General features: G+C 38.8%; 1 protein-coding gene across 1 annotated transcript in view; it reads left to right on the top strand.

The window, feature by feature from the left end:
- Positions 1 to 23,278, top strand: part of Patj (PATJ crumbs cell polarity complex component) — a 313,297-nt gene that overhangs the window by 27,403 nt on the left and 262,616 nt on the right. The window contains exons 8-13 of the mRNA XM_057783541.1: positions 7,597 to 7,815; positions 9,521 to 9,620; positions 13,189 to 13,280; positions 14,305 to 14,446; positions 18,719 to 18,859; positions 21,574 to 21,662. Of these exons, the coding sequence (XP_057639524.1) occupies positions 7,597 to 7,815; positions 9,521 to 9,620; positions 13,189 to 13,280; positions 14,305 to 14,446; positions 18,719 to 18,859; positions 21,574 to 21,662 (783 nt within the window). The remainder of the gene's footprint in view (positions 1 to 7,596; positions 7,816 to 9,520; positions 9,621 to 13,188; positions 13,281 to 14,304; positions 14,447 to 18,718; positions 18,860 to 21,573; positions 21,663 to 23,278) is intronic.

Raw genomic sequence — 23,278 nt, 5'->3', positions numbered from 1 at the left:
AGTGTGTGTGTGTGTGTGAGAGAGAGGGGGGGGGGAGGGAGAGGGAAAGCTTTCACTCTAAGGAATGTTGGAATTATGAGTATATGCCACCATATCCAGTTTACTATGTGGGTCCCAGGTATCAAACTCAGATTGACAAGGCTTGTGCCGCATCTCCTAGGCCCCTGGATATCCCTTAAGTAGGTATTTATTTTAGCTGAGTATTGTGTGGGTAGAAACAGAATATCACCATTATTAAAGTAGAAAGGCTGCTAGTTTTTATTCCTGTCCTCTGTAGGTAGAGACTGCTTGTTTGTTTCCTGGCTGCCCAGACCCCCAATAATAACATAGAAACTATATTAATTACAATACTGTTTGACCAATAGCTTAGGCATATTTCTAGCTAACTCTTACATCTTAAGTTAACTCATTTCTATTATTTTGTGTATCACCACGAGGCTGTGGCCTACCAGTTTCTGGCTGGCGGCTGGTGTCTTTCTCCTTCAGCAGCTGCATGGCGTCTCCCTGGCTCCGCCTACATTCTCTCTATATCTCTGTTCAGATTTCCCACCTGGTTTTACTCTACTAAGCCACTGGCCAAAACAGCTTCTTTAATAACCAATGGTAATAAAGCATATTCATAGCATACAGAGGGGAATCCCACATTATCTCCCTTTTTCTGTTTAAATAAAAAGGAAGGTTTTAACTTTAACGTAGTAAAATTACATATAACAAAACAGGTATCAAGCAAGAATTACAGTTAAAATATTTATGCCTACTTTATTTTTTATCATAACTAAGGAAAATTTTAGTTATAACTATTTATTTTTCAACACCATCAAAGACCCCAGAAGGATATAATGTTACCTAAGTTAACAGGAAGTATATTGTAAGCAATTCCCAAAACTTTAGAATTGACAGAGACATCTTGCTGCCTGGACAGTCACCCAAAGTTCTTCTGTAATGTTGGGGCATCCATCTTCAGCCTACAGGTCCATAGTATCCAGCAGACTTTTCCATGAAGCAGGAAATTTGAAAGACGGTTTCAGCTCTATTGGCAGTTTGTTTGTCACTTTCTTCTGTATCCTGCAGAATGTCTCACAGACTCTTTCATGAAGCAGGAACCCTGAAGGACTGTTTCACCTTTAGACAATTTTATGAGTCATTTTTTTGTGGTTCTGCATGTCCTGTTCATACAGCATACCATCAAGCAGTCCAGGCAAGAACAATTTCTTGCCCAAATAGCTAGCAAACTCCATAAGGAGCCTCTTTCATATCTGTCATCCCCTTGAAGTAGATTGGTGCTGACAGGAGCAGATATGTCTTATTGTTATGAAAAGTTCTAAGTTAGTAAGACATTTTAAATGCCATATTTTGTTAGTCTTTGAAAAGTTTGAAGAATACCTATCCATTTGAAATATATCTCTGTACATCTAAAAAAACCTAACTAATATGACTACAAGCTTAACTATTATAGATGACTATCTATTAACCTGTATTTCTTAAATATACCTTAGGTTTTTAAATGAGCTCCACAAATACAATACCTTAATCAAGAGCAGAAATATACATATAACAATTGACCTTAAATTTGTATCAATGAGCCAAGGTCCATACCAATGCAAAATATTCATCTCTATAGCATATCCCCTTTTAAATGTAAACAAACATTTATTAACAATCATTTGGGGAATTTGGGCATTGTTCATTCTCTAGACTACTTCTTGCTGATTGGGGTGCTGTTAATCAGGTCTTTCATGGGATATCCTATGTGGTAGGTCCATCTCATCCTGGAACTACCTCTTGTAGACCAGGCTGGCCTCGAACTCACAGAGATCCACCTGCCTCTGCCTCCCGAGTTCTGGGATTAAAGGCGTGCGCCACCACCGCCCAGCTCTGACTATACTTTTTGATGTTACTTTTACTGTCTCTTTAAAAGCTGCTTAATTTTTAAAACTATTTCTTTTTATAGCTGTCTACATTATTTTTCTTCTCTTTCTCAACCCTACATGGATTTCTCAATCCCTGTCATGGATATTGGACCATCTGGATTATTGCTTCAGTGGGTCTTGTTTGATCAAATCATATTAGCCAGTAAGAAATCCACAGCTTTTTATCCTCTATGTAAGCAAAAGCAGAACCTCTTTTCCAAAGCAACACATTCTTAGACCCAAATTTTGAATTTAAGATACCTTCAAAATATATATGTTGGTTTAGTTTAGCAGCCTGCACAATGAAATGGCTCTCTGTACTTAGCTCATTCACAGTCAAAAAATTTAAAGAAAACACAATTATATATATATATATATATATATATATATATATATATATATATATATTCCAGACTCTCTGTGTATTTTTCATCTTTACATAGCTTATTTTTCTTACTCCTTTAATCTATGACTGACTGTACTTTTTTTTTTTTTTGGATTTTTCGAGACAGGGTTTCTCCGTAGCTTTTGGTTCCTGTCCTGGAACTACCTCTTGTAGACCAGGCTGGCCTCGAACTCACAGAGATCCACCTGCCTCTGCCTCCCGAGTTCTGGGATTAAAGGCGTGCGCCACCACCGCCCAGCTCTGACTATACTTTTTGATGTTACTTTTACTGTCTCTTTAAAAGCTGCTTAATTTTTAAAACTATTTCTTTTTATAGCTGTCTACATTATTTTTCTTCTCTTTCTCAACCCTACATATATTTTTGAACACACTATCTCATTTAGAGGTCTTTTATGTCTGAATATGTCCTTTTGAGTATCTGAAATATTTTTCTGACAAGGAGCATTTTAAAGAGCCAGAGCTGTTCATGCAATGAGCACGAACCAGGCAGTCTTCTTAAAGGAGCTGCACAGCTTTGCTGCCTGCTACTACTGAGTCAGGAAGCCTTCTCTTAAAGGAATCATGCCTCTAATTGCTTCCAGCAAACAGAGACCACCTGAGAAAATGTTGTTACCATGAAGCCGTGTTTAACTCTGTTGTTTTGTGTGTGTCTAGAATTCCTTCCCAAACTCTCTTAGGTTTCATGTGGATGTAGTCACCCCATGTTTGGCGCCTTTTGTAGGCAGAGACTACTTGTTCGTTTCCTGCCATCCAGACTCGAATAATAACATAAAAACTATATTAATTGCAATAATGTTTGGACAATAGCTTTGGCATATTTCTAGTTAACTCTTACATCTTTTTTTTCCTTTTTTTTATTTTATTCTTTTTTAATTAAAATTTCCGCCTCCTCCCTGTTTCCCATTTCCCTCCCCCTCCTCCCACATATTGCCCCCTACCCCCACTCCCCTCCCCTTATCCCCCACTCCTCTTCTCCTCCCCCCACTCCATTCCCCCTCCCTCTCGATACTGAAGAGCAGTTCAAATTCCCTGCCCTGTGGGAAGACCAAGGTCCTCCCACTTCTATCTAGGTCCAGGAAGGTGAGCATCCAAACAGGCTAAGCTCCCACAAAGCCAGTTCATGTATTAAGATCGAAACCTAGTGCCATTGTCCTTGGCTTCTCATCAGCCTTCATTGTCCACCATGTTCAGAGAGTCCAGTTTCAATCCATGCTTATTCAGTCCCAGTCCAGCTGGCCTTGGTGGGCTCCCAATAGATCAGTTCCACTGTCACAGTGGGTGGGTGCACCCCTCGTGGTCCTGACTTCCTTGCTTATGTTCTCCCTCCTTCTGCTCCTCATTTGGAACTTAAGAGCTCAGTCCATTGCTTCAAATTGGGTCTCTGTCTTTATCTCGATCCATTGCCAGATGAAGGTTCTAAGGTGATATGCAAGATATTCATCAGTAAAGGATAGGGTCATGTCAGGTTCCCTCTCCTCAGTTGCCCAAGGTACCAGCTGGGGACATCTCCCTGGACACCTGCGAGCCCCCCTAGAGTCAAGTCTCTTGCCAACCCTAAGATGGCTTCCTTAGTTAGGATATATATTTCGCTGCTCCCGTATCCACCCTTCCTATATCCCAACCATCCCATTCCCCCAAGCTCCTCCCATCCTCCCCTTCTCACGTTTCTCACCCCATTTCCCCTTAGCCACATGCCACTTCACCCGCAAGTTCCCAGTTTTTGCCCGGCAATCTTGTCTACTTCCCCTATCCAGGCGGATGACTATACGTTTTTCTTTGGGTTCACTTTCTTATTTAGCTTCTCTAGGATCACAAATTATATGCTCAATGTCCTTTATTTATGGCTAGAAACCAATTATGAGTGAGTACATCCCATGTTCCTCTTTTTGGGTCTGGGATACCTCACTTATGATAGTGTTTTCTATTTCCATCCATTTGCACGCAAAATTTGAGAAGTCATTGTTTTTTACCGCTGAGTAGTACTCTAATATGTATATATTCCACACAATCCATTCTTCCATTGAAGGGCGTCTAGGTTGTTTCCAGGTTCTGGCTATTATAAACAATGCTGCTATGAACATAGTTGAACAGATACTTTTGTCATATGATAGGGCATCTCTTGGGTATATTCCCAAGAGTGGTATTACTGGATCTTGGGGTAGGTTGATCCCAAATTTCCTGAGAAATCGCCACACTGATTTCCAAAGTGGTTGCACAAGTTTGCATTCCCACCAGCAATGGATGAGTGTGCCCCTTACTCCACAACCTCTCCAGCAAAGGCTATCATTGGTGTTTTTGATTTTAGCCATTCTGACAGGTGTAAGATGGTATCTCAAAGTTGTTTTAATTTGCATTTCCCTTATCACTAAGGAGGTTGAGCATGACCTTAAGTGTCTTTTGGCCATTTGAATTTCTTCTTTTGAGAATTCTCTGTTCAGTTCAGTGGCCCATTTTTTAATTGGGAACTCTTACATCTTAAATTAACCCATTTTTATTATTTTGTGTATCGCCATGAGACTGTGTCCTACCAGTAAGGTTCTGGCTGGTGGCTGGTGTCTTTCTCCTTCAGCAGCTACATAATTTCCCTCTTGTATTTGTTTCTTTTCTTGACCCTTTCCAGATGTTTATGGGCTGAACTTCTATACTACTTTGTCTTACCTTGCTGGTACTTGCTATAGCATTCACAGTATAGCATATAGCTTCGTACTCAGCTTTTTGATCTGAATCTTTTCTTCATTCAGAATTCTGTAGATTTGAAAAATAGGAAGGGTAGCAAACTGACCTTTTTTTTGTCTTTAGTCTTTTAAAACTTCTTCCTTCAGTATTTTTTGCATGACTTCTAAATGATACCACCTGGAAGCATGATTATGAAGCTCAGAACAAATTCTTCCAGCCAGCATTCAATGCTTTATACTCAAGCTCTTTGTACTCCAAGTTACAAATATCTTTTTTCATGTTCATTCTATTAAAATTTTTTGATAGTAATTGACAGTTTCTTGGTGAGTAGATAAGTAATAAACAGCTTATATATTAGCATCCTTTGTGTATTAGAGAGTGACCTGTAGTCTTTTACGTCTTCTAAGACACACACTTAGAACTTTATCTATAGCCCATAGTGACCTTGAACACCATCGTCTTCTACCTCCCATATGCTGGGATTATAGGCCTGTACCACCACAACCAGACATTCAGAAAACCAGTTTTGGATTGAACTTTGGGACTGCTACTTAGTAGCTTTTTGAACTTGGCTATATCAGTCAACATTTTCTTTCTTTTTTGAAAGACAGTATCTCACTGTGTAGTACTGGCCTGTACCTCCCTATGGGGACTAGACTTGGTCTTGAATTCACAGAGATCCGACTGTCTCTGCATCCTGAATTCTAGGATTAAAGGTGTGTTCCACTGTGCCTGGTCAGCCAACCTTTTAAACCTAAATTTTCTAATTTTAAATTTAAATTGCTCTTTGAACAAGATTGGATTAATTCTTTCCCTCTTTTTCTTTCTCCTTTATTTTTGATTTTCTTTCTTTTGAAATATATTGTGTAGCTCTAGCTGTCTGAAATTCTTTCTCTCTTTTCTCTTTTCACTCTTCTCCTTTCCTATCTTCCCCTCTTCCTTTCCTATCCTCCCCTCCCCTCCTTTTCCCTCCCCTTCCCTCCCTTCTCCTCTCCTTTCCTCTTCTTTCTTCTTTCTTTCATTGCACTGTATAGCTCTGACTATTTTGCCACTTACTATGTAGACCAGGCTGGCCTTGAACTTAAAGAGATCCACAAGCTACGATTAAAAGACATTACCCCTCTCATCCCCATCAGCTTTCTTTTTGGTTTTCTGAGAAAATTTCTCACTATATAATCTAGGCAGTTTTCAAATTCTTTATATGGTTCAGGATGGCCTCAGTTTTCCTGCCTCCACATTCTGGGATCATAGGCATGTGCTACCACTACCTGCCATAGGAGTTATTTTAACATGTAAGGTAATTTGCTGGCATGTATACTTCTTACACCATCATTGTTGACATTTTGATAGCTTTAGTATACAATACTAAAGGTAATTTTATAGGATTCAGGTTTTCAGATGTAACAAACAGGCAAAATACAGATGGATCAGAATTTTTACAAAGAGGGTACTCTATAAATAATTTTAACTGGACCGGGCGGTGGTGGCGCACGCCTTTAATCCCAGCACTCGGGAGGCAGAGGCAGGAGGATCTCTGTGAGTTCGAGACCAGCCTGGTCTACAAGAGCTAGTTCCAGGACAGGCTCCAAAAACCACAGAGAAACCTTGTCTCGAAAAAAACCAAAAAAAAAAAAAAAAAAAAAAAAAAAAGAAAATAATTTTAACTGGTATATATTTCATGATTTATAAGCTTTTCCATGTTGCAGTATATACACAATATGCACTTGCATGTACCCATTTCAATTCCTACTCATTTGTTATTCTTTAGTCTTTTTTAGTACAGTTCATGATAAGTCTATTTTTTCTTGTTGCATAGGCTAAAATGTTGGGGTTCTGGTTCCTTCTCTTCTTTGACATCTCATGTAGAAGTTACCAGTCATCCCATTGGCAATTCTTGGAAAATACCTGTAGCTCTCTCTTCTCAATTTGAAACTACTAATTTGTCCACACTGCTGTGATCTTGAGGTCATTGTTAGAGCCTTCTAGCTGTCTCTGCTTGGGTTGTTTCCTCCTAAGTCTATTTTAAGCATAGAAGTTGGCAAGATCTTAAAAAATGTAACTGGTCCTGATGTCAGTCGTTTGCTGAGTTTGCTTTCTAGTCATAGAAAATGACTCCATCTGTCTGTCTATCCTTCTAGATGCTCATTACTGTTCTCCTTTCTCTGCCACTTCCAGCCATGCTGGCAATTTTCTGTTCTCCAGTCATGGTGCTTAGCATTTTGGCCTTAGGGGTTCTTCAACTTTATGCTGGAACCCTTCATTCTGACTGTCATGGATGTCCTAAGCTTTTGATTTCTTTCTTACCTATGTGGTCATTATATTCTGGCTCTAAGCTGTTAGATGTACATTAAAAACCCTCCAGCAGAGACCCATTCTAGAGGTCTGAATACTCATTTCATTTTGGACCCTTCCATCTTTGTGTTCTACAAGTAATTGCTTTATCTTTTGTCAGCTGAGTAGATCATTAGAAATGGTTTGTCCAGCATTTGAAGTGGCTTCATCAGTCTTTTTGCCAGAAATGAAAGTCTGATGTATTTTTATTAAGCAATTAAGCTAAATCATAGATTTCTCTGAATAATTTGTTTTTTCTTTCTTGCATCAAAGGATGGGAGACTACAGACAGGGGACCACATCTTGAAGATTGGTGGTACAAATGTGCAAGGGATGACCAGTGAACAAGTTGCTCAGGTGCTAAGGAACTGTGGGAATTCAGTGAGGATGCTGGTGGCCAGAGACCCTGTTGGTCAAATTGCAGTGACACCTCCTACACCTGTATCCTTACCTGTTGCCCTGCCTACTATAGCCAACAGGACCCTTGGTTCTGTGAGTATAAAAACCATTCTTCTTATATCAAATGCTGCCTGTGATTCAATGCAAGATGAGAAATTCTCTCAGCTGGGTGACCACAGTAGTATAAGTCACACTTCAGTGCTCATATTTGAAGCAGGGAGAACTCATGATGAATATTAGACATGTCTGTTTCTCTCTCTTCCTCTTTTTGGTGTGGTGTGTACATGCATACGTGCATGTGTGCAAGTACATGCACATATATTTGCCTTGAAGCCAGAAATCATTGTATTCCACTATTACTCTCTACCTTACTTTTGAGACAGAGTCTTCTCACAAAGTTGAGCTTGTCATTTCAACCAAACTGGATGGCCAGCAAGCCCCTGAATCCTGTCTACCCAGTATTGAGAATACTGGTTGGTATATGCAACCATGCCTGGCTTTTAACATCTGCTGCTAGGGTTCTGAACTTTGTTCCTCACATTTATACAGCAAATGCCTTGCTGACTGAACTGTCTCCCAGTTTCACCTCCCCATGAATAGAAGCATGAAGTGGTGGGAAGAGAAGTAGACTCTGTTAGAACAAGCAGAAGGCTAGCACTTATCTTCAGAGAATCATTTCCTGGGAACTAAATGAAAAGGAATTTTGTTTTTTGATTTTTGTTTTTGTTTTTAAAGACAGGGTTTCTCTTTGTAACAGTCTTGGCTGTCCTGGAACTTACTTTTTATATCAGGCTGGCCTCAAACTCACTGAGATCTGCCTGCCTCTGCCCCTCTGTGCTGTGATTAAAGGTGTGCACCACCACTGCCCAGCGAACAGGAGTTTTGTACCTATGATGTTAGCACTTTGTTTAGTTTCTCCAGGTTGCGGTGCTAATTGATTTCAGTTCCCATCTTTACTCATGCTCACTGAAGTTTTTTTATCCAGTCTACAAGACTCTCTGATGTGTATGGTTAGTTTCTGATGCTGATGTTTGGGCTTGAAAATAGTGCTGGTGTTTAGATACCTTATTCGTTTGCAGAAATATTTAGATGATAAGTATTAAAGTTTTAGAGCCAGTTTTAAAAAACATATATAATAACTAGCTTCCCCTTGGCTTCTAAATTTTTTGTTAGGCTTGTGATTCTTTCAGAAAATACAGCTTCAGATTTTTCTAAATGTCTGTATTAATTTTCTATTGTTATAAGTAGTTACAGATTTAGCAACTGAGGACAATACCTTTGGTTAGTTTCAGTTCTATCAGTCAGAATCAGAGTGGGCTTAGCTGGGTTTTCTGCCTAGATTCTTAGAAGGGTAAATGGAGATATTTATCTGAGCTCCCTTCTTGATATCCTGGACTGATGAACTCATTCAGGTGGAGGAATTCAGTTCTTGGCTGTAAGACAGAGAGCCTTTTCTTTGTTGCTCTCCAGCCAGAACATCTTTCAAGCCCTTATGGTCCTCTTATTCCCGGCTTTCTTGTATGACGCCTCCACCTTCAAACAACAAGCTGATCTTGTATGTTTCAAATCTTTTTCTTTGCCCTCTCTTAGCAGCAGGAGAAAATTCTGCTTTTAAGGGGCTTCTTTGATTAGATTAGGCCCACTTGAGTAATCTCCCTTCACAGGGGCAGGTTCAGGGATGAGAAATCATGGGGACCCTCTTAAAATTCAGTCGGTCTCAGAAAAAAACTGAGTACACTGATTATGTATACATTTATACAACTTAAAATGTAACAATGGGTGTTTTATTTCTCTGCAGGACTGTTCTCTTTTTGAAACTTACAATGTTGAACTTGTTAAAAAAGATGGACAGAGTCTTGGTATTAGAATTGTTGGCTATGTTGGAGGAGCTCATCCAGGTAAATGAATCATTCCTACTTCATATTTTGGATAATTATAAAGGATGTTAAGATGTCTAGATAATAAAATTAAGTACCCACAGAATTTAATTTAAAACTCAAACAATAAAACTATGAATCTATAATAGCAAGCAGTTTCTTTTCAGTGATTAGAGTCACATTTTGCCTCAATAGTTTAACAGCTGGCTTTATAGTTAGTAACAAAGGAATTTAATGTATAGTTCATTTTGTTCACATGAAGTTCACATTGGAACTTCACTTTTCTCTAGTTCTGTTTTGAATATTGTGTGACTGTTAAGATATACAGTATTGTGTCTGGGATAAAGTAAATTGACCACTGTATATGTTGTATATTGTGAATACCCAAAATATATTTGTGTTTAATCATGAAAAAAATAAGATAGAAAAGTATTTCATTAGAACTATTTTCTTTCATATAAGGGGAGTGCATTGCAAGAATACATGATTCAAGTAACTGGCTAATTTTTTCCCCAAATGTAACCTGAAAGTTAGCAGTAACTTTCACTGTTAGTTTTCCCTTGGTTATTGAAGAATTACTAGTTAAGTAAAAATAAACCTTTAAAAATAGTTGGCAGTTACATGAGAATTTAGCTATGAAGTATTTTAGTTTTTCTGAAAAATAGCAAGTAGAAAGTTATTTCCCTAAAAAAATTGTCACCATGCATGGGAGCAGGTGGAGAGATTAAGAGTGCTAATGTATTCACAGGCCTGAATGAAATTCATGTCAGACCACTTTGTGCTATTTCAGCCTAATGAAATATCTAACTTCAAAACTTCTGATTCTTCTACGTGCCACTTTTTAGCTTCAGAATTTAAATAAGTCCTTTAAAAGCTAAGTATGTATTTAAAAAATAATGTTGCAGAAAACATACTGAATTGTTATCACTGTCTTTTATCTTGTTAAAGTTGAGTGGTGACTGAGTTCCTAAACTTATGCCTCAGTGTCTAAGGAAAAATTAATGAATGAGAGAAAATTTGATGTTTGTGTTATTGAGTACAAAGAAGAATCTTTTTACGTATTTACTCTCAAAACGTGTGGGCTTGGGTTGTTTTAAGAGGACAAGAAAAAATGAGACATTTGAAATGTCAACAGCTTTAAAAAACACTTTATTCCATTTATTTTTGGTCTTTGATTTTTGTGCTGGGGTTTGAGCAGGCATGCTGGCATTCTCCTGTAATCTTAGTCACTTCAGCAGCTGAGTAGGAAGGGTCGCTTGAGCTCACAAGTTTAAGGCCAGCTTTGGCAACACAGAGAACCTTAATCTTAGAAACCAAAACAAACCAAAGAATCTATTCAGGGAATGTAATTAAAGTGTAAAACCCTTTAAATGTTTAACGATAACTGGAAATACATGTTTTAGTAAAGAGGCAAGCACTGTTCTAGCATGGCAGATGCAAGACTGAAGTTGAGAGGAGACTTGAGAAAGAAGCATTTGGGTAATGGGGAAGGAGGATTAATTAGATAGGGAAGAAGAAACCTGTAGAGTCAGGAAAGCTCTTGGTACTTGGTGCAATGTTAGTCTGGGTGTCATGCCTTGTAGAAGGAATATGTGGAAGATGATATTGAAATATATGGCTAACTGATGAGGCCAGCCTCTCGTCAGCACCCATGCTATGCAAAAAAAAAAAAAAAAAATTCCACTGATATGGTGAGGGCTTAGGAAAAGTTCTTGTCTATCTGAGGGTTAGACTTTTTCTGTCTAAGGGGAAGAAATAAGCAAACTCACACTTTCTGATGGTAACTTTCTCTTACTTCATTTTGAAAAAAATCCTCTGAACATCTCTCTTGTTCCTCTACATAGCTCTCCACAGAAGCCTAATCAGCTCTACATCCCTCTTATTGCTCTACTCAGAAGCTTCTCTCTAACTGCACAGCCTGCACATCTCTCCATCCTCTTCTCCCATCACCTTCTTCAGAGCTCCACACAGCCTCCTAGCCTCAGCCAAACTATGGACAATTATATGTTACATTTTCAGGGCCTGGCCCATTCTCAAAGAACAAGATAAGTCACACAAGTTTCTCTTAGGCTTGGGATGCCACATTGAGCAGCCATGCACATAGCCTAAAAATAGTTCAGGTTCTCAGACTGAACCTTGAGCCCATAACATAAACTGAGGCTAGAACTACATGCAAAAAGTCAGTTGCTGAGAAAGTTATGTCTACTAATGTTGCTTCTAGCCTGACCTTGAATCAGCAATAAACAACATTTGGGAATTTGTCCATGTGTATTTGTCTCTAGGAGCAACCAGGTATTTGTCTCCAGGTGCAACTGGATTGTTTTGAATATGTTTGGAAGTCTAAAAGTATTTGACTTTGTGACTGAGAAAACTATTACTTTCCTGTGTCAGTCTGAATAATGAAAAATATCCTAGTGTTCTATTTATTCATCATAATTATACAATTAAGTAGAAATCATCTTCCTGACCATCCACAGTTATATGAGTGCCCAATAGCTGGAATATTTTCACGAGATAAACATACAAGCAATGGCAATATACCCATAGCAGTTTTTAGGGAAAAAATGAAGTGGCACATGAGAGAAATTACAGATGGTAGCAACTGGTTTCCACCGCCAGTGACCCATGGACTTTTCCTTGTGTGGCTCCCCAACAGAGAGTCATTTGTCTGGTGGGTCAACCTGCTGAATGCTATTTGTTACCTGCTGTATACCCCCATGGCCATCTGCAGAAGTATAAATTATTTTTCCTGATATGGACGATCTGGGATATGATTCAATAAAGTTTATATAATTATGCTAGCAGTGGGAGCTCAGTAAAACCATTAAGAGATACAGTTTTATACTTAAACCATTTTCCTTGTAGTTCTTTCTCTTGGGAATGTTACTTTTTATATGTTTATAATTTTTATAGCTGTTTGTTGTTAAATATTTAATTTTATAGTATGAGGATTATTTTATGCTGCTGAGTTCATTCTATTTTTTAAAATTATTATTCTATGTGTATAGGGATGTGTGTGCCTGTCCTGGGGTTCCTGTAAAGGTCACAGGGCCATTTTGTGAAGCTGATTATTTCCACCTTTATGTGTGCTCCTAGGATTGAGCTCAGGGTGCCAGGCCATCTTGCTGGCCCCATTCTAGCTTTTTTAAAGGACCACATGTGGTTTTCTTTGTATCTGGATGATACACATCAGCACTCAACTTAAATACAGGAGGGATATGTGTGACTCTTGTCTTGATGCTAATGAAAAATGATGAGAGCTTGCGCCGAGTTAGCAGTTCAAGTAGAGTTAGACCAGGGTTTGTCCTAGCTCCCCAGAATCCCAGCTTAGAGAGAAATGCATTCATCAAGGTTCCATTACTGATTATTTCTCCAGAAGGGTAGTCATCAGTCAAATCATTTTGAATTCAGGTCACTTGTGATGGTGACAGTTTGAAATAATCCATCAATTTCCCTGCATGTGTTCAAAATAGTATTTATGAAGTCTCTAGTCAGCCTCTTTAGCTAATTAACCTCTTGATAAGAATTTTGCAATCAGGTCCTAATTTTAGCTTTCTTCCTTTTTTTCTGTATGTCTGTGCACTTTCAGGGGAAGCTTCAGGGATTTATGTGAAAAGTATAATACCAGACAGTGCTGCATACCACAATGGCCAAATTCAAGTGAATGACAAAATAGTGGCTGTAAGTAATGGCTTTCTCTTGTACATTTGAATCACGATGGAGGGAGGATGATTGGTCTTCATATGCAAGAGAAGAAGATGGCACAGTTTAATTTTGTAATTTTACTTTTATTTAATTTTAAGGTTTGTTGTTTTTTGGCACAGGATCTCACTATATAGCCTTGGCTGGCCTAGAGCTCAGTTTGTAGACCTGGCTGTCCTTGAATTTAGAGGTCCACCTGCCTCTCAAGTGCTGGGATTAAACACGTGCTCCATCATGCCCAGCTCATAAGGTATTAAAAAATTAGCTTTACTAGTGCAGTGAAATCATATTCGATTCAGACTCTTATATGATTTTAGGCTCTCAATATGATTTATTCCTATCAAAGAGGAAACATCCTACTAAACATATTGGTGGGGAAAATTACACACTTAAATAAATGTATGCATAGAAATGTATCTGAAAGATGTTTCTATATTCTCTATAAAGTACTCTTTAAGAGTCTGTATGTGTCGTTGGGTACACAGAACTCATGGGTAGAGACATGTGGATCTCTGAGTTCAAGGCCAGCGTGTTCTACAGAGCAAGTTCCAGGAAAGGCTCCAAAGCTACAGAGAAACCCTGTCTTGAAAAACAAAACAAAACAAAAACCCAAAAAACAAACAAACAATATATGTGTGTGTGTGTATGTGTGTTGGAATTTATTTTCTTATTTGCATGTAAATCTGTCAACATAACTAATTTTATATTTTTATTCAAAAATACTTTCTGATACTGCATAAAGTATTTGGGAAGAAAAATTAGTTACCCCATTTTATTCAGCACTGCCAAAGTTAAAAATGGGAATAGTTGATAGGCATGATGACTCGGACACCTCTAGCCAGCGCTCAAGAGGCTGAGGCAAGAGAAATACTGAATCTGAGGCCAGCTTGGGCTCTGTACTGAGTTGGTCTCTCTTTGCTACATAGTGAGACCTTTTTTCAAAACACAAAACAAAAATGGTGATGGTTTGCTTGAAACTCTGTTTTTTCTCTTGATGTCTTAGGTGGACGGTGTGAATATTCAGGGTTTTGCCAACCAGGATGTTGTTGAAGTATTACGAAATGCAGGGCAGGTGGTGCACCTAACCCTAGTTCGCAGGAAAGCATCTTCATCTGATTCTCCATTTGAACAGCCTTTAGACAGAGGTAAGTTCTGCTCCCACCCCTCTCTCCATGGAGCTGAGTTTGGTAGAATGGCAAAGGTATAGTCTGGAAGACTAAGTAGGAAATGTGTAATGGCGTGATGGGGAAATGAGTCAGCTGGTCTCCTTTGCAGTCTTTTCCCTGACCTGCTGGGCTGCACCAGCCCAAATGACAGGATGCAAGCACTGATTGCCTCGAAAGGAGACGGAAATCACTGTTTGATCTAGGATCCGTCATTTGCTTACACCTTGATATTTCTCAAGCTTCAGGTCCCAGATTGTTTTTATGATGTGTTTTACTCTATTTTTCTCTTGAATTGTCCTTTGAAGCATGGTGAAAAGATAAAATAGAAATTTTTATCAAGAACATTTTTATTAAATGGTATTTTTCTTGTCGATAAGATTTTAAAATAGAAAGTCTTCATTGTGTAAAAATATATAATTTGTGAATATCAGAGGACACCTTTTAGGAGACAGTTTTCTCTCTCTACCATATGGGTTCTGGAGATTGAGCTAAGATCATCTGTGTTGGCAGCATGAGCCTTTACTGTCTGAGCCTTCTTGCTGGCCAGTATTTGGGTCTTTAGCACACAATCACACTATGATATGTTACTAAAGTTCTCATGGTACATGTCTGTATTTCTCGGGAGCTCTGATTGTCATTTTATAATTTAAAAAATATTCTGTTAATTTGCATTAGTTTTTTTTTTGTTTGTAGCATTCTGTATCCCATATGTGTGCCTGATGCCTGTGAAGGCCAGAAGAGGGCATCAGATCCCTCGGGAGTGGAGTTACAGTTTTTAGCTGCCATGTGGGTGCTTGGAATGGAACCCAGGTCCTCTGGAAGAGCAGCCAGTGCTCTAGACTACTGAGCATTTTTCCGGCTCCTCTGATTGGCACTTAAAAAAAAACTATTATTAATATCAGTTTCACCAGGTTTGGTGGGGATGCATATCTTTAATCCCAATACTGAGGAGAGAGAGAGAGAGGCAAATCTCTGTGAGTCAAGTCCACCCTGACCTCCCTGATGTACATAGTAAGTTCCAGATCAGTAAGGGCTAAATAGTGAGGACGTCTAAAATAAATAACAAAAACAAAACAAAGAACCCAATAAAACAAAACAACAGCAACACCCCCCCCCCAAGCAAATAAACTTAAGTTCCAAGGGATCAAAATGTTCTTTTCTGATCTCTCCAGGTACCAGGCATGTACACGGTCAAAATAATCATACACATAAAATAAAATAAATAAATCTAAAATGAAAAAAGTTATTATATTAATTGCTTTTCTCATTGCCATGACCAAATACATACCAAGAAACATTTTAAGAAAGGAAGGAAGGATTAGTTCTGGCCTATAGTTCAACTGACACTGTTCGTCATGGCAGGGAAGATATGGCCACAGGAGTGAGACATTAGCTAGTCACAGAGCATCTCTAGTTAGGAAACAGGGTGAAGGATGTCAATATTCGACATACTTTCTCCTTTTGTTTGGTTCAGGATCTCATCAGGTGGAGTGAGGTCACCCTCAGTCACCCTAATCTAGATGAGCTGTCACAGGAATGACCAGAGATTCCTTTCTGATTGGTTCTAAATCCCATCAGTTCACACTTTAGATTCACCTTCTCTTTGTTTGTGGGGGCCATACCTTCTGTCTCAGCACTTGGAAAGGCAGGTGGATTGCTATGAGTTCAAGGCCAGCTTGGTCTAGAACATAGCAAGTTCTAGACCAGCAAGGGCTGCATAATGCAATCCTGCTTTAAAGATTAAAAAAAAAAATCTCTGTTGTTAACTTTGTGCACATTATTGACTAGCTTATCCGTAGACCTTCCCCATCTTCTGTGATTGAAACTTCATGTCATTAACTCTCTCCTCTTGTCAGCTGCCATTTGAGTTTGACTATGCAGATAGCTCAAGTAGGTAGAGCCCTGCAATATTTATCCTTCTCTGCTGAGCTAACTTTACTTCACAGTGTCCTCCAGGCTCATCTAGGCTTTAACAACTGGCTAGATTTCCTTTTTAAAGAATCAATAATATGAATTATTTTCGTATATACACATTTTATCTATGTATTTATGCTAAGTGTTCACTGAAGCTGTTTTCTTATCTTGGTTATTATAACAAACAATGCCTCAATTAATGATTGGCATTTCTTATCCTAGTACTATGTATGCATTTCTTTATGGCATCAGTTGATTAATGATCTAGAAAAATACTATGTGAGTGGTTTTAAAGTCTCACGTTACAGTGATAGGAGTTTAATTGGTTGTGTGTTTGAAATCTTTTGTTGTTAAAACATTTCAAGCAAGCCAGGCGGTGGTGGCGCACACCTTTAATTCCAGCACTTGGTAGATAGAGGTAGGCAGATCTCTGTGAGTTCAAGGCCAGCCTAGTTTACAAGAGCTAGTTCCAGGACAGGTTCCAAAGTTACAGAGAAACCCTGTCTTGAAAAAACAGAAACAAAAATTCAAAAACAAAAACAAAAACAAAAATCCCAAACATATCAAGCATATAGAAAAACAGAACAGAACGAACACCCAGTTACTTTCCACTTTGATCTGACAGTCACCATCTCCCCATATTCCTTCTAAACCACTTAAGAGTGAATGGTGTCAGCATCATGAAAATAATGGATATTTTCTTAAGCAATCATGCTATTATCACAACAAAAGAGAAGTACTACTAATGTTAAATATCAGATAATTTGTATATATATGATTTTTCAGTTTGTAGTGCCGGGGAGATTGCTTTGTGGATAAGAAGGTAAGAATGCTTGCTTTGTAAAACGAAGACCTGAATTCAAATGCTCAGAATCTGTGCAAAAGCTGAGCATGGCTGTCATTGCTCCTATAAACCCAACACTGTGAGGGCCGGAGGCAGGAGGAGTGCTGGGGTTTGCTGACTGCCAGCCTAGCTCCAGGTTCAAAGAGAGATCCCATCTCAAAAAAAATAAGGTGGAGAGTGACGCGGACACTTGAAGGTCTCCTCAGGTCTCTGTGCATGCACGCCAGCATACACATATGTGTGCACATCAAGAAAGAGAGAGACAGGTAACACATACACATTTCCCAGTTACCCTATAATATCTTTTGTATTTTTTCTTTCTATATTTTCTTCCTTACTCATCCCTTAAAATCCTTCCTAAATCATGCATCCCTTGTGTTGTGACTGTATGGCTTCTGAATATGGAAGTCCCTCATCCCTGCTCTATGTTTTTTTTCTGAAGAAATTTGTCTACTAGACACTGAATGCCACAACCTGACTTTTGATTATTTCTTTGTAGCCTGGTACTTTTAATAAAAATTCTCTTACAAAGAACTGGAGCCATGGCTCAGTGGTTAAGAACATTTGCTGCTCTTAGAGGGTCCAGATTTTGTTTGCAGTACCCTCATGAAGGCTCATAACCAACCATTAATTCGGATTCCAAGGGATCTGACACCCTCGTCAGCAGGCCCCATACTTAATGTATTTATGTGCACCTGAAGGCAAAACACTCGTATACATTTAAAATATATATTAATATTTTAAAAATTCTTTTAAAATGATGAGGAATTACTTTTAATAAAATGAAATCCTCCAGCCGAGTGGTGGTGGCGGAGGTAGGTGAATCTCTGTGAGTTCAAGGCCAGCCTGGTCTACAAGACCTAGTTCCAGGACAGGCTCCAAAGCTACAGAGAAATTCTGTCCTGAAAAACCAAAAAGAAAAAGAAGAAAAAAGAAAGAAAGAAAAACCCTCCAAATTGTCACTTGTGCTGTGTTTCTTCTGTTTAGAGATACTAAGTGACTTGCTGGTAACGCTTAACTTTGTCTCATCTGAAGAAAAGGAGAGGAGCCATCTGCACCCACGGGAGTTCTCCCCCTCATGGTCTCTGAGGTTGCTGTTTTGGCTTTCCACATGTGTTTGATGGTTGGTCCAGCCTATTCACACATGTTGCTCAGTACCTGTCCACAACAGCAAGCACATACAGCCTTCTCATTGTTGTTGCTTTCTTTTTCTTCTTTCTTTCTTTTTTCTTCTAAAACTGTATTGTAAGAAATCCATTCCACTTTTGTAATGGACTTAACCTTGCTTTTCACTTTTATTTTCTGTATTTCCTCATTTTTTGAATACTATCAAGCTATTTTTTAGAGTTACTTAACAGAAAACTTTAGTATTATAGGAGTTACCTGCAGTGAGGTACTGCAAAGGGTGAGTGGGAGTGAAATAAGCTCATTTGAATGTGCCGCCCTACTTCCCCCGCAGGACTAGTGATTCAAGCCAGCAATTCTTATTTTAGGAACTGGTGCAGAACCGCCTAAAGTACCAGCCCTAACTGAATCCCTGGAAACAGAAACTAATGTGGGTACAGAAGCAGAGGAAATTGGAGAAAGACTGGATAATCTAAAAAACAACAACATACAAGCCTTAGAAAAACCAGGTAGGCCAAAAGCCTTTTCTTTGGAGTACTCAACTGTTTTGTTTATTAACTATTTCTTCTCGATAGTTAATATGGTGTGGCATCTGCAGAAACAGACTCAAACCTATGCAGTAAAGGCAGCAGTATTACACCAAAGGCTTAGTGAAGCTACAAATATCCCAATAAGAGGTAGGATTTAGAGGTCTATATGAAAGCAGTCTATCTCATGGAAGCTCATGCTGTAGAGACATCTTAGAGATTTAAGGTGGGATATTTTTCTAGGGATGTTTCCAATTTTGACACGTCAGCTGTTATTGGGACTGCGTTCTGCAATCATACTGAGTTACATAGCTCGGTTCCTTCTACAGAGATACTCAAGGAAAGCTTTGCCAGCTGAGGGAAACTCCTTACAATATTTAGCACCATCCATGTTCCAGAGAATCTGACTTTTGGCATATATATAAAGATAGCCCTAAGGAAAGTATTAGTAATACCTCACTCAAGATAAAGATTTAGAAGCTATCCTTTTGGATCCAACTAGAGTACAATTAATTGTTACTGTTTGGATTTAGTTGACCTCAGATGAATATCAAAGAACTAGGTGAAAATTGGATAAAATTGAAATTAGAAGTAGTTTTAGAAATGGTGTCTCATTGCTATTGTCATTATTTTGTTTGATTTTTGAGAAAAGGTATTACTGTATAGCTCAGGCTAGCCTAGAACTTAGCAGTGTTTCTGTCTCCACTTCCCTATGCTGTACCCATGCCTTTTTGTTGTTGTTCATTTTTAAAAATATTTTTATTTTTTTATTTTGAGATAGGGTCTCACCATGTAGCCCTCGCAACCTGGAATTTGCTGTGCAGACCCCAGGCTGGTTTCAACCTTACAGAGATCTGCCTGCTGCTGCCTTCCAAGTGTTGGGGTTAAAGGTTCACATTACCACACCCAGCATGTACTTGGGTTTTAAAAATAAATTTCACTATATTTTCATGCATGGGTATAATTTCAGTTCACAAGTATGCCTGACTCTCCTGGCCGCTGTGACCTTAGTCTCTGTCTCACGAAATGATTATTCTCTTGTGCAGCTTTTTTTGTTGTTGTTGCTGCTGCTGCTGCACGGAGATTAACCACCTTCTTCTGGCCATAGTCCTCTGAGCTGTGCTTTAAAATGCATAGCTGTCTGTACTTTCATTGTTTACCTGAAAGGTAAAAATGGCCTCAAGGGATTAGATCATCAGCATCTTCTTTTACTTGGGTGAACTTTCTGTCTTCTGACTACCATGTTTGTACGCTTAGAATTCCCTCAATACATTGTAGATTTTGTTCAGATTCATTTAGCAGATATGAAACTGCACCTGGAAGACACTGAACAGGTAAATTGTTGAACTATTTAAAGAATTTGGTAAAGGGACTGGAAAGGTGGTTCAGTGCGTAAAGGTACTTGCAGTAAGCCCAAAAACCCCAGGTCAGTTCCTATAACTAGCGTAAGGTCGAAGGAAAAAGCCACCTCCACACAAGTTGTTCTCTGATGTCCACGTCTGTGCTGTGGCTTGTAGACTCTTCCTCCTGCCCCCTACCCAACACTAGTAAACTAATAGAGAAAAAGAAAGAAAGAAAAGAAAAGAAAGAAGAGAAACGGTAAAAATTCAGAATTTCTTAAGGAAATGTTCACAGGAGTGATGCCACCAGAACGATTTTGATACTTGTTTTAATATGATCTTTGATTAAATGTAATCTAGCATATCAGTTAATATAGTTATTTCCTGGATGTTCTTTTGTAAATGGAGTAATTTAAGTTCTTTAGTGTTCATTAGTCTTAGTCTCTGATTCTGAAGTAAGTCTATTTAACTTAATGATTTGTAGTATGTAATTAAGCGTTCTGTGCAGCCAAAGAGCTGCTCTGGAGATGAAAAGAGCTGATGCTGCATGTTACATTTGACGGTAGGCAGATGGCTATGTCACTTGTGATAAGCGTTCTGTGACGTGAAGAACTTAAAAAACGTGGAACCTTTTTATTCTCTGCTGTTGGTATGGATGTAAGTGCAGTGACAGTTTCAGTACTTTGACTTTTATCTGCCGGCATTCTTCAGACTGCTAGCTACTCTGAGAGTCTGGGGAAGATTATACGGAGAGTAGGCCTGGCACTTCAAATATGTCTGTGCTTATAAAATGATCTCACTTGTGCGATAATGGCACCATTAAATCGAGAGCATTAAAAAGGTACAAATATCCTAATAATTAAGCAGCAGCAAAAGACTGGTGTAAAATTAACGTTTCTATCTGATGAAATTCAGATTTTAGCCTTTGTGTCCATCCTGGCTTACGGAAGCCTGGCTGGGTCATGCCACTCTGCCTTATTGATCACAGTGCTAGCTCCGTAGGCATTTACATTCCCAGTATAGAGAGGGAATGATACAACTCTCTGTAAGAGCTGCATAAAACTAAACTTATGTAGGAAACTACATAGAAACTATACATTCACTTGTACTTCACCACTTCCTCTACCCTTTAAGATATTTCTGAACAAAAGTTCCTTCACAAGTTTGTCACAGGTGGCTTTACCATTTTGTATTATTCTCATAAGTCACTTTGATCTATATTACCAGGTAGATTTAAATTAATACATTTTCCTTTTTACTCATTTCCTCTTTTCCTACTGAAGCTGAGCTGTTATTAAAGAATTTGTTAGTTAATATGTTTGGCTTACAGCAGCTTCACTGCTCTTTGTCTTATAGATGTATATCCAGAGAAAAGCCCAGGCGCTCCAGAAAATGAGCTGAAATCCAGATGGGAAAACCTACTGGGCCCAGATTATGAAGTAATGGTATGTTTCATTTCACGTTACACTCCTAGCACTATAATTCAAAATGACAGGAGAGAGTCAAAGAAGACACAGGCTGCTTCTATTGTTTTCTTCCTGTCTTTTTTTCCTATTAGGGCAATCAATCAATTTTTAAAGCGTTTTAAGCTATAAGAACAATTAAGAACTGTACACAGACTTCAGTTACAATTAACAGACACTCAGATCATGTTGAAGACATTTAGGTCAACAATAGGCAGAAAAACATTAGGAGGGTGAAAGCTTGCCTTTAAATTTATAACTTGAATCAGCTGCTTAAAATGGCTGGCATCTTTATGATTGCTTTTATGATCTGTTCGTTTTATCGTACACTGTGGATATTAGTCCTATGTTTCACAAAGAATCTTACAGTTTTATGAGAAAAATGAAAGAATGATTATGAGATGTATTTAGAAGAACAGGAAGTAATTTAGGTGAGGTATGAGTTTATGGTGCCAGCAGGCCATTAGGCTTCCCTTCGCCAGTTATTAGATTTGGCCAGTAAAGCATTGGCTACATTTCCCCAGTGAATCCACATGGAAGCAGAAGCTGCTAGAAAACTCTCATCGGCAGCCATCAAACATGGCAATAAAATTTCTGTTGTATTTCAAATTTTCTGTTTTGAGACAAAGTCTTGTTATGTAGCCCTGACACATTCTCAAGTATATGGTCATTAATACTGGGTGGACACTTTGTGTTTTGGATGTCTGGCCCCTGTCACCAGAGTTGCTTTAGTGTCTGTCATTAAGATTAGTCACATGATCGCTTTCTTGTTCATTCCAGGCCTGCGTGTTAGTTCTTGTAACTGCGGGGTCTCCGGTTCATAGAATACTGTCACTAGACTGCTCTCTAGAAAGTCACACATCCTTGTGTGTGTTCAGAGAGTATATGGCTCACCAGTTGTATGATGGGATTTTTCATTTTCACTTTTTTGAAGCAGGGTCTCATATGGTCCAGGCTGCCCTCAAGCTCGCTTTGTAGCCAAGGATGACCTGGGACTTGTGAACCTCGCGCTTCCACCTCCTCAGTTGTGGGGTTACAGACATGAGCTATCATGCCTGACTGAAACTCAGGGCTTTTGTGTGCATGCTAGGTGAGCTTTACACTAACAGTCATACTGGGGAATAAAGCTCTTTGGTGGAGGGATGTGTGTTGTGTGTTAAAGTCTTATTCTCCATAGCTCAGATTTTTTTGCATCACATGGTGAAGTTGAGGCTGGAAACAGGAGAGATTTTAAGTTGGGTCTTTACAGTGATTCCTCTAACGTTCTAGGCATACAAGGGGACCCTGGTAAGGCAGATGAGTGAATGGATGCTTGCGTTCCTTTTCCTTATTGCACTTTCTTTCAGATCTACTTGTCTGGATTTTTGCTTGTTTTCTATGGAGGAGGGGATATTCATTTGAGAGTGGATCTTATGTAGCTCCAGCTAGCCTAAAACTGTAGAGGCTAACCTTGAATTGCTGATCCCTTTTCACCGTCTCCTGATTTATGTCTACACGACTGACTTATGGAATATAAGACCTGAGTTTGAAAGTTTAAAAAGGCAATGCTCTCAGTTTTGTCAAAAGAAAAAAAAATCCTCCCTGCCCCCACAGGGTCT

The sequence above is a fragment of the Chionomys nivalis genome, chromosome 11, assembly GCF_950005125.1.
Source record: "Chionomys nivalis chromosome 11, mChiNiv1.1, whole genome shotgun sequence".
Taxonomy (NCBI): Eukaryota; Metazoa; Chordata; class Mammalia; order Rodentia; family Cricetidae; genus Chionomys; species Chionomys nivalis.
The sequence above is the reverse complement of the archived record's forward strand: the minus strand, read 5'-3'. Positions and strand labels throughout refer to the sequence as shown.